The sequence below is a fragment of the Crocodylus porosus genome, unplaced genomic scaffold, assembly GCF_001723895.1.
Source record: "Crocodylus porosus isolate Cpor-Errol unplaced genomic scaffold, CroPor_comp1, whole genome shotgun sequence".
Taxonomy (NCBI): Eukaryota; Metazoa; Chordata; order Crocodylia; family Crocodylidae; genus Crocodylus; species Crocodylus porosus.
This window is the reverse complement of record NW_017728907.1, coordinates 3,374,461-3,385,527: the sequence shown is the minus strand read 5'-3', so window position 1 is coordinate 3,385,527 and position 11,067 is coordinate 3,374,461. Positions and strand designations below refer to the sequence as shown.

At 40.3% G+C, this 11,067-nt stretch overlaps 1 protein-coding gene across 2 annotated transcripts in view; it reads right to left on the bottom strand.

The window, feature by feature from the left end:
* Positions 1-1,594: 1,594 nt before the first annotated feature.
* Positions 1,595-11,067, bottom strand: part of GPSM2 (G-protein signaling modulator 2) — a 42,095-nt gene continuing 32,622 nt past the window's right edge. For both annotated transcript variants that reach the window (XM_019530672.1, XM_019530673.1), the window contains exons 8-14: positions 10,480-10,588; positions 9,909-10,038; positions 8,919-8,989; positions 6,725-6,901; positions 6,070-6,235; positions 5,685-5,902; positions 1,595-2,012 (exon numbers count right to left, since the gene is read on the bottom strand). In XM_019530672.1, coding sequence (XP_019386217.1) covers positions 1,845-2,012; positions 5,685-5,902; positions 6,070-6,235; positions 6,725-6,901; positions 8,919-8,989; positions 9,909-10,038; positions 10,480-10,588 — 1,039 coding nt within the window. In that variant the 3' untranslated portion in view covers positions 1,595-1,844. The remainder of the gene's footprint in view (positions 2,013-5,684; positions 5,903-6,069; positions 6,236-6,724; positions 6,902-8,918; positions 8,990-9,908; positions 10,039-10,479; positions 10,589-11,067) is intronic.

Here is an 11,067-nt window from a genome sequence, read left to right as displayed (position 1 = left end):
CTTGTATTATATATAGCCCAGGTCAAAAACACTTAATATAAATTAATTTTATAATGGTATTACATTGTTTACTCTTTTTATACTGGTGTGATGATTCCAGTGTGAAAACTCATTGCAGAAAACTAGTTTGTGAAGATTTTTGTGATTGTTCTATAAATATTTTCTTTTAAAAAACATCACATTGAAAAACTAAATAAGAACCAGAACTGGGTATGTTTTTTTACTTTTGAAAATATTAACTTCAGTTTCCTATCAGTTTTTTTTATGAAGTCTCTTAGTTGGGCAAAAATATCTAATTTCAGAATCTGCTTTGTAAGTAACACTTAGTATCTAATATCACAGTAAGCAAGGGTAAGTACCCAAACACTTGTCTAACTGTTTCTGGTAGTTTCTCTTTGCTCCATAAGTTTAATAAATGCTTCCTGTTTTATATCAAGGCAAACAGACACATTTTAGCTTAGCATGGTACTGCAAATAGCAGGCAGCTACTATGGACTCTGCAAAGAACTGGTTCAGCTGTGTCTGGACCTTTTATTCTGCAATGTTGCTGTTCTCCATCCTGAGAATAACATTAAGACTGTATATACATCCTGGAGCTGGTTAAATGACTTTTTAATGTTTTCATTGCAAGAGCAAAGCTGGCTGATGATAGGATTTGTCATGAAATACTGATCAACTCTCTAGGTCTCCGGTTAATATCTTCCTGGTGAGTGGAATGCTACTGCTGGCAAGAGTGCAAGCAAAAAAATTTTGATACTTAACTGTTCTCCAAGCTCAAGTTACTTTAAACTATATATGAATTGTTTGTCAAGTCATCTTTCCAAAGAACTTGGTGAATATAAATAAGCTTTTAAAAAGTACGGCAAGTGTGTAATACATGGGTTTATCATAATGTTAGAAAAAGCCGATTATAGTACATAGCTAGGCACTTCCTTTTTTTTTTTTTAAACTGTGAAATAAGAGTGAGATATGCAGAGCCAAAGTGAGGTGACTTTATTCCTCAAGGGTTTCCTTTTAAAAAAAAAAACAACACAAAAACTTGTATAAAAGAACAGCGCCAAGAACTAATTGGTCTTTTCTGGAAAGATCAGAAGTACAAATTAGAATTTGTTTTAAAGGATATATGAACTTTCTCAGCTGCATACTATTATTTTAGTTGATTAAAACCCTACATAATTATGACAAAGTACCTTCTAATACAAGTCCTATGGAGTAAAATCTCCACTAACTGAAGCCAGTTGAGGGGATGACGTGTACTACCAGTGACTTGTCCAGCCCATTTACAAAAGCACTGCTAAAAGCGGCTGCTAAATACTTAGGTGCCTACACACGAGCAGCAAGGCTGCTCTGGAGGCACTGTAGTTACAGAGCATCAGAACAGACTTGATTAATTGAGTCTGCTGGAGCATAAGTACTGTGCTCCAGCATCTTATACATCAGTATCCCTACACTTAAAAACAGCAGGGATGCTCTGTCTAAAGCTCCTACTGCCATTTTTAAGTATGGGGACACATACACAAGATGCTCCTGCTGCTTTAATTGGAGCAGCTCTTGGAGCCACCTCTGGACCACATGTATAAATGCCCTTAAATCTCAGGTCGTGGTCACAACTGTACCTGTTGCAGACCACATTGCAAAGTACAGAACTGTTAATTTACTACACCTGTAAAAAAAAAAAAAAAAAAATATTTACACAATATGCTTTGAATTGGCTAGCCAACTGTTAGTGCTATATATACACACCCTTAAAAGGCATAATATAGTTTTCCCTGCACAAGAAAGGAAAGGTATTCAAAAGTTACAGTACACAATAAACCCCTGATAGCTTTGCTTTAAGAAGTCTTTCAGTTAGAACTTGGTCTGTTTATATTGGAGGGCAAAAGGACTCTCTGCTCATCCATTCTCTTAGCCTGTGATCGCAAAATAAGGCTGAAGAAATCCTCATCAGGTACAGTGGGGCCCTTTGTAGCAGCAGGGGGTGGAGCACATCTTTGATCATCTAATCTGGAACCCTATAGATTTAAACATAAAATTCTTGTAAGCATATGAATATCATACAAAGGTATGAAACACTGGACAGGGACAGACTGTTTTATTCTGACTTAGTGGGTTTTTTTGTTTAGCTATAATAGTGCTGGCTTTTACTGAACAGATTCCTCTAACACACTAATACCGAGTCTTGAATAGTGGGAAGGGTTAACAAGATTTCCAGTTCACTTCTGTGCCATAATGCCCCCCGTGTTTATATAGAAGGTAAATATTTCTCATTTGGATAGTGACTAAAAGGATTAATTAAAACCCCTTATCCTAGATGAGTGATGGAGACAATCATTTAATTCAATGGCTCTCAACCAGGGTGCTGTGGTACCTTGGGATACCACAGCACTCCCATAGAGGCCAGGTGAAACTGCCCCACACACCTCTTTTCAGGAACCATGTCCAGGACTGGACAGGGATGTGGTTGTGGCAGGAGGGTTGCTTCTGCCTACATTATCTGTAGCTGCTTTTCAGTCCAGTCCTGTGCACACTTTCTAGAAACAGGAGGCACATGGGGCAGTTTCACCTGGCCAGGCAATGTTGCAGCAGCTTTGGAAGAAGGGGGTGGCCCTGCCTGTATTAGGTTGATCCCATAAACCTAATGCAGGCAGATGTGTCCCCTCTTGCTTCAGCTGCTTCTCAGTATAAGTGTACTTGCACCTCCTGGAAAAAGAATAAAGGGTGCTAGAAGCCTAAAAAGGATGAGCATCATTTATTTAGTTAATCGTAACTCTTCCAGTGCACAAAATTACCACCCATTTTCCTTGTGTTGATATTTTGGTGCTTTTTATGGAAAGCAACAGGTAGTAGATTTTCTTTATTTTTATTTTATGAAAGTGTGAAATCAGAGATGTCCCAGGCTCATCAGCACCATGCCTTCCTTGCATAAGGATTTATAATAGGAGATAACCAACAGAAGGAATGACTGAAGGCTTTTGCAACTGCATTCTACTTCAATAATTGTAAATACTTAGGTACGGTAATCAAGGTTCACATTTATAGACACTGCAACTGAAGGCAATTAGATGAGGAATCAAACTAAATAATGCTATGAAACTTGTACTAGCCCCTTATTCATTAGAGACCAGCTGCCAGGTTAGCTGAACATTGCACAAGTTAAAAACCAGCTCGGGCTGACTGAGCTCCCACAGGTAGGGGGGGTGGATTTGAGCGCTTTTTTTAAAGTTATAAATTTGAAAAAGTAAACACTGAACAGCTTTAAAAGCTTGTCTAGCTTACAGTTTCAGTTACTGCAGCTATACCTACTGCTAACATACCATTTAATGACTTCTTGCAAAGAGAGGGCTGCTGTAAGGAGTTTACTAAATTTTAAAGAACGTTTTCCAGCCTTCTTAGTACAGTCAGAGTATTAATTCACTTAAATATGTTCTGTATCAGTCCTGGCCTAAACACAGTAATTTGTGTAGTCCCCATTATCTTCACCTAGTATATACATGCTTTTCTTAAACTAGTAAGTTTTATTTTAAAAAAGACCACCCCCAAAAAATAACCAGACAAACCTCACATGACCTATAAATATATTTATTCTGCCAATTAAGGTGCACACGTTATACAAAACGGAAAAGAGCCAAACCCCATAAACCGTAATGAACTCTGCCTACCCTATTATACTTTGGACCACTAATAATAATGGGTTTATTCTGTCTGTCTGGAGCACTCTGATGAGTTGTCTCAGCAGCCAATCACAATGCTTACTGAAACAACCAGAGTGTTCGGGACAGACAGAATACACTTGCTGTTATTACAGAGCCTGAGGCATTTCAAACAGACATGCAGGCAAGTCAGAGCTAGAATTAAGCCACAGGGCACCCCACTGCAGAGGGGGGGGGGGGAGAAAAAGGAAGCAGCAAGTCAGTCAATCCTCTCCCTTCCAGAGCCTGCCCACCTCTCCCATAGCTGGGGGTCAAGCTACCAGCAGGTCCTGGGCTGTGGGGGGCCTCAGTGCCCACTGGGACTGCTGGGTCAGGGGTGCCAGCGCAATCCACCAGTGGCTCGCTCCCTGACCACAGGAGATGCCGGCAGGCCCCAGGAGAAAGAAAAGAAGATCAGATCCCCCACCTCCCCTTGGTGAAGTCTGCCCATGTGAGCTGCCACCAGGTCAGACAGCCCCTTAGTGTTTCCCTCTGTGGTGGTGGTGCCCCCCTGGGGCCACCTGGTCAGGGTGCTAGCTGTGCAAGTGCAGCCCCAGCGTGTAGGCAGTATGCAGCAGATCCAACCGTGCACAGGGCACTGGAAGCCTGGGTGTGCTTGGGGAAGCTCAGGCTTAGCAGGCTTCCAGCACCCTGTGCACCATCCCTGCTGCCTTCCTGGGGCAGCCAGCCAGTTCCCAGGTGGCGGGAAGGCAGCAGCAGGGGTGGTGCATGGGGCCTGGCAAGCCCAAGCTTCCAGCGTCCTGTGCATGGTCCCCACCACCTTCTCCGGATAGGGGCCTTGTATACATGACGAATATTGCTGTAATTGGTTATGTAGCAGTACATGGGGTGTGTTTTAGTTTGCTATGTAAAAAGGCTATTTAAATCAAAATACACTGCTGAATATGAACACTGGTACAAAATTGAATTGCAACATACTGCCGAACATCTATACTGTTACATAATTAAATTGTTAAGAAGGGCAATTAAACCACTAAAAGTGGCAATTTCCTCACAAGTATAAAGGGTCCTCCTATTCTATGACTATAAACAAGTCATGTTAGACTTTTGACACAATATGTATTTATACTCCTTAGCCTGTGTTTACACATGGACAGCTTTATGTAGCCTTTTCGAGGGTGAGAAGTTTTGATTGTGTTAAAGTATTCGGTTGAAAGATAACTAAAAATCCTGTATTTAAAGAAATACTTTTGCAGGTTTCAGCTAGTATAGTATAAACATGCTGACAAACATACTATGAATGCTGAGTTAGCTAGAAGGCATGCAGATCTTTTTATGGCTACAGAAGACAGGTTAGATTTCACTTCCACATTTTGATGCAGCATCATACCAACTACTGCAGTAGATTTAGGATCAACAGTCTTAGCTGCAAGAAAAGGAATTAATAATTTTATTTCATTTTCCTCTTGACTCAGCCTATGACCTTCTTAGTATATGAGCTTTGTACCAGAACTAATCAATTGCTCCACTAGAGTAAGATTCATAGGTGCTAGGGTTGGAAGGGACCTCAACAGGTTGAGTCCGACCCCCTGTCTAGGCAGGAAAGAGCAGTGGGGTCAGATGACCCCAGCCAGATGGCTATCCAGCATTCTCTTAAAGATCCCCAAAGATAATTGGTGTCATCCCCTCTGTTTTACCTGGGATGTTTTATATGCAGGTTGGAACTAGAGCCCAACATTTCTAGTAGCAAGAGTCTTTCAAATGTCATAAGTGCACAAACATTTCAGTGGCAAAAGATCAAAACAGTAAGATCTGCTGGCTATTTTTCCCTACTCTGCCTGTATCATTATGTAGCAGTTGAGGGATCCTTTTTACCTACAACCTTAAAGGTGTTCCTATTCTAGAAATGAGCCCTAAAGACAATAGATTACTTAAGTGACTTCTACAACTGTGCACACCCAACTCCTGAAACCAACTTCATTCTGCACGTGTAGCAGAGCAGAATTTTCTTTATTTTTTTTTTAAGTGACTTACTTGACATTTTATTAGGATATCAAAAAAATCATCATCTGGCTCTCTGTTACTGCTTGCCATGAGGTGTCCAAGGACAGACTGACTGTTGTGATGATTCAGTCGAAGGCCGGGTAGATTGTTAAAGCTGGCCCGCTGATCATCTAGGCGGCGGCTCTGAGAGCTAGCAAGTAAGTCTAAGAATTCATCAGTGTGCGGTGAGACCATGGACGTAGAAAAAGCTGCAGGAAAAAAAAAAAAACCAAGTTACCTTGGAAATATCCATGCAGAAATAGTAATCTGTTTATGTTAGTCAAAATAGCTTTAAGAGAGTGTGCTCTTTTACGAATCCAATCCAAAATATATATATATATGGATTAGGGGATATTTTCCTACAATAAAAAGTTACATTTTCTCATTGTTTTAGCTGGAGTAGAGGAAGTTGATGTTGCTGCAGCTGCTGTCAGTCTGTTCTTCTCCTGGAAATAGCACCTCTGGTCATCCATCCTGTTACTCTGAAATCGGCTCAGCAAGTCAAAAAACCCTTCGTCTCCAATCATGTCAGGACTGTTTTTCTGAAAAGACAGGAGTTAAGGCAACTTTGGATTACAATTGAATTGTAAAGCAGAAGACATGGCAGTTTCATCTTTGCAGTGCATGTATGCATTTGAATGGCCTTTAAAACCAAAGTTAAAATGGAGGTGACCAAATCAATAATGTAAGAGTCTGGGCATGGAAGTTTGTTTATTTTTGTAAAAAACAAACACCAGTTAATAAACCCATCAGGGGTAAGGCAGACATTTCCAGCAGCTGCACCAAGACTCATAAGCACAAATAAATATTTTTTTGCCTTGCATTTCTCCTTAAGTTAGCTTATTTTTTGACTTTGCATATTTCATACATAGTATGTAACTGAACCCACCCAACACAAAGATGGTTCTCTACTCAGGGCCTTGAGATTATATTACTTTGCATATTTTAAATTGCACAGATTAAGAATTAAAAGTAAACTTTCACATAGAACTTTTTAAGAAATTATGAAAATCCTGCCTCTCCAAACCTACCCTCTGAGAGGTTGGAAGTCTGTGATCAATAGAATTACTGGCATCCTGCAGAAAGTTGGAAGAGGTGCCGTTTTTGTATTTTTTGCCTTTTAGTCGATTTACAAAGTGCAATTTTGCTGAAGGTTTGGCAATCAGGGGCTTTTGCTTAGCAAGAAGTTCACTGTTCCAGTTCTGAACCTAAGGGGGAAAAAAAAAAAGTGTCACAAAACCGGCATTCTAATTTCTTTACATATGTCGCCATCTATGGTCTTTGCTACTTCACTGACAGGAAGAACAACAGAAACTAACTTCTTCATTCTGTACATCTCTGGTGGTAAAGTGAACAAACAAAACTTTAATTCCTAGACTCTCTCACTTAACCTGTGGCTGCTAGTCCTTGATTATCTGAAGTGACATTAATATTGCATTGCAGCTTTTCTTAATGTCTGCGAGTCTGGGTAGAGGTACAAGTAACCTAAAACAGTTACATTCAGAACAACAACTGTAACAAGCCATGAAAGGACACAACAATGCACAAGGACTTTAAACAAGGTCACTCTAATAGAATAACTTTTCTGCATGGCACATGGAATATAAAGGTTCAATTTATCATATGGTGTACTGATTTGCATCAGAAGGATTATAGGACAAATTCACCAGGAGCAACTCCACTGGTTTTGAAGTGATAAATTTAGTACTGTTTCAACCTGACATGGAAATACCAGCCAAACTGTCTTCCCAAATGAGTCTAATCACATATCAGCAGTAAGAGAACACACTGTTTGTAATGTGTTTGAGTTGCAAGCCATTTGGTTACATATGTATTAAAAATGCTTTTCCTACTTTGCACCTGACAGGAAATGTGAGTATGCTGGCTGCTACAGACATACAGAAGGATTTGGTATTTTCCAGATGTTACAATTTCATGACTTAAAAAAATCCCAGGCTAGCCCAGTAGTTTGGAAAAGTGAGAGCGTGGCAGATTAAAATCCATGGACTCAAAGACAGCCAGTTTTATAGCGAGACCACACAAGGTCCCTGCCCCTCACACAGAGTTTGATATATAAAATGGACATGGGACAGCCTCAAATGGTCTAATAAAAGCAAACAAGACAAGAATTAATTGTTCATCAGTTTCTTCCTTTCCTGCTTAAAGAAATCAGGTACATCACATGGCATATCTGTATCCCAAAACATGCCATTCAAAAGTATTTTCTAAAAAGAAAAAATAAATCAGTGATTTGGGAATAAATGGCAACCTGAGAAAACCCCCCATATAATAGTTGCTTAGCTCCCAACTGATGATGGAGAAGGCTTTTAGAGCTTCTTCACAGAAAGCTGTGCAGAATTCAGAAACACTTGTTGCACAACTGCCAGCCAGCAGCAGCATGGCTTTCTGTGAAGCTGGCTGCCAAAATGGAAAGTTCTCAAGGACAGAACTTAGAGATAGCTCACAGTTACATTAACCTACTCAGAGATGAGTGCACAGTCAAGACAACCATACTGCTTTAACAGTACTGCAGTTCAGCTGACCTGATGCTGCTATGTCTCTACTCTATCCTAGGAGAAGCACAGAATAAAAACTGCAAATATTTAACAAATACAGTAATAGAAAAGCAGGGCTGGAAGGACCTCCAGAAGTCAGATAGTTCAACCACCTGCTCAAGGCAGGATCATTCCTATCCATACTACCACATGTAAGTCCTAAAACTACTTAATCTACCCTGCTGCACAACTACAAGGAATGTTGCCCAAAGACACCAAAAACACCCAAGCCTGCAGTGGGGGACAACAGTGGTCAGTCTCCTGCTACAGCAAGCACTGTTAAAATGCTCTCAAGAAGTCCCAGAAGAGGGCCACATCCCCCACACTACAGAGAAAGGTAAGAGCCTTTGCAGTTTCTACCAGTTTGACCATGGGGTAAAATTCCTTACTGATCCTAAATGGGGAAAAATCAGTCTGACCCTGAGCAGAGAGTGATAACCCTCTAGCCAGGAAGCTGTGAATTTTAATCCCAGCAGGATCACTGATGCACTCCAGTCAAAATCCCCAGGCCCTGCCGGCTGCCAACACCCAAAGACCGAGGAAGGCGAACCCCGCCCCCCACAAATTACTCCACAATAGCTATTTCACAGCAACAGTAGGTTAAAAAGATACAAAATATTACTTTAACCTTATTGGCCAGAACAGAAATCACAAAAAAGAACATGCGTACCTTTTCAGGTGTTAATTTCATAAGCTCCATGTTTTCCATACTGTGACGGCGTCCTACCCTAGGCTTGGTACCTTTAAGAAGAAATACAGATATTTAAATAACTGGCTCCTTAAAGGAAGGAAAAAATCATTTTGCACACTTTAAAAGTGGACTATGGTATACAACATAACCTCTAGGATATAACAATTTAAGTTCCAAAATGATGCAGTTTAAGTAATATTCTTCCTTTCAGAATTGAAAACTATTTAGTGTAGAAACATGCACACATTTGGGGTGCCGTGTGATTCTTGGACTAGGAATTCTAAGCTCTGGCATCCAAGTGACATTTACTATTTAGTGTAATACAAGCTATTTTAGTAGAGGGTGAGCTGTGACTTTTGAAGAGGTGAGAGCAAATATATATGAGAGGCAAAGCCAGAAGGCTATGGATCTTAGATGGACAGGAGCAAGAGTCTCCCATTTCTATTGTCAGCGGTGGTACAAGTACTATGGTGAAAAGGGCAAGGCAGATTATCTCAATTTGTCAAAAAAGCTGCTGTTTTCCATAAAAAGAACATTGTACTGCAAAGCAAAAAAAATCCAAAAACAGGCAGGTTGAGGAAGGAGACTTGCCAAACTTGGTATGTTCTGTTAAGATACAAAACAAATGTGTTTTATTTTTCCCCTTAATGGAAATGGCTTGAACAGTCTTACTTGGACAGGGGGAGGGGGGCAGCCCCCTCCAAATGAAGTGGTTGAGGAAGGTTCAGATTCCCAAGGATAATTGACTTTGGGAGAGAGGGACAGCCCAGGATGCAGCCCTAACACCACGATGCCAGGGCTAAGGTGTCCAATACTGCATGCAAAAGGAATCTTTTTTCTTGGTTAAGAATAGCAAGAAAGCCAGACAGAAGAATTTGTACACAATAAAGGAGCAGCACATGGCAAACAATCAATTGTTTTTCTTCTGAAGTTTACCGTTAAAAAAATATCCGGGAAGTAAGCACTTACCATTCAAGCTAGCATCTACAGCATGGCTTTCCGACATCATGGAATTATTTGTGCTATAGCTCAGACCAAGCACCATTTGAAGGTCTGAGAGGTTAAGTCTTGCTGTTAATTCTCCACTTCTATCCCCTACCTGCAACCAAATATAGTTCCACAAATTCAACCGCAGACTTCTCTCTCACATTCTAGCCCTCTATCCCATTACTCTCTCATATCCCCCCGCCCCCCATGCAAACATTTTCATCTTTTATTCTGGAAATTTCCCATGATTGTCTGTCTAGAACTGATTTCACCAGAGAGGTGACATTTTCAGAAAAAGGTTACTCCCAGATGCTTTTTTCTAACACATTAGACACAAAGCGTGCTTTCCTCAGTAACAGGCAACTTTTCTTTATAAATATTTTTCATTTTTAGACTCATTTAGTGTACCCACTGTATATTTATTATCAACTACTCCTGCCCTGACAATACGGCTTCAACTTAGGTTTGTAAAAATGTTTCCCCTCCGTAAAGAGAGCACCGGACAAATGAAAAATCTTCAAGAGAAAAATCCAACAACCAAAGCAAGTCATACCTCTCTTGAAATTTCCAAGTGTTTTTCTGCAAAATGCATAGCTTGGTCATGATTTCCCAATGCTGTGTATGCATTTCCTAAACTCCAACATGCTCTTCCTTCACCAATTCTGCAAAACAGTTTAAGCAAATATGTAGCTGCTAGATTTGTTAATGCTCAAACACCAGAAGTCACAATGTTATAACACAGATTTCGGGTCAGAATCACAGTACTACTGCCAGTTCAGATAAGACAACCTCCATTTCTAATACCAAAATATTACAAGTCGCTGTCACTGCTAGGTGACTTTTTACCTGAATGTTAAAATGGCTGTATTTCTAAATTTGCAAATTAAGATGGGGAGTTTCATCTTGGTCAGATCTTTGGATTTCTACCTTGTAAACATTGTGACTCTCAACTGACAAGGTACTTGTGGGAGCTCGATGCCGAATTATATAGGACTGAATTAAGCACAGGCTCAGACCTGTTCAATTTAAAACTTTTATTGTTTCACAAAGTCATAAACTAAAGGAGGTCTGTTGGTTCACAAGGTTCCCAAATCAAGCCCTTGCTCTCTAACCCGGAGGCTAGGTGCGGCTGCCTGATTCA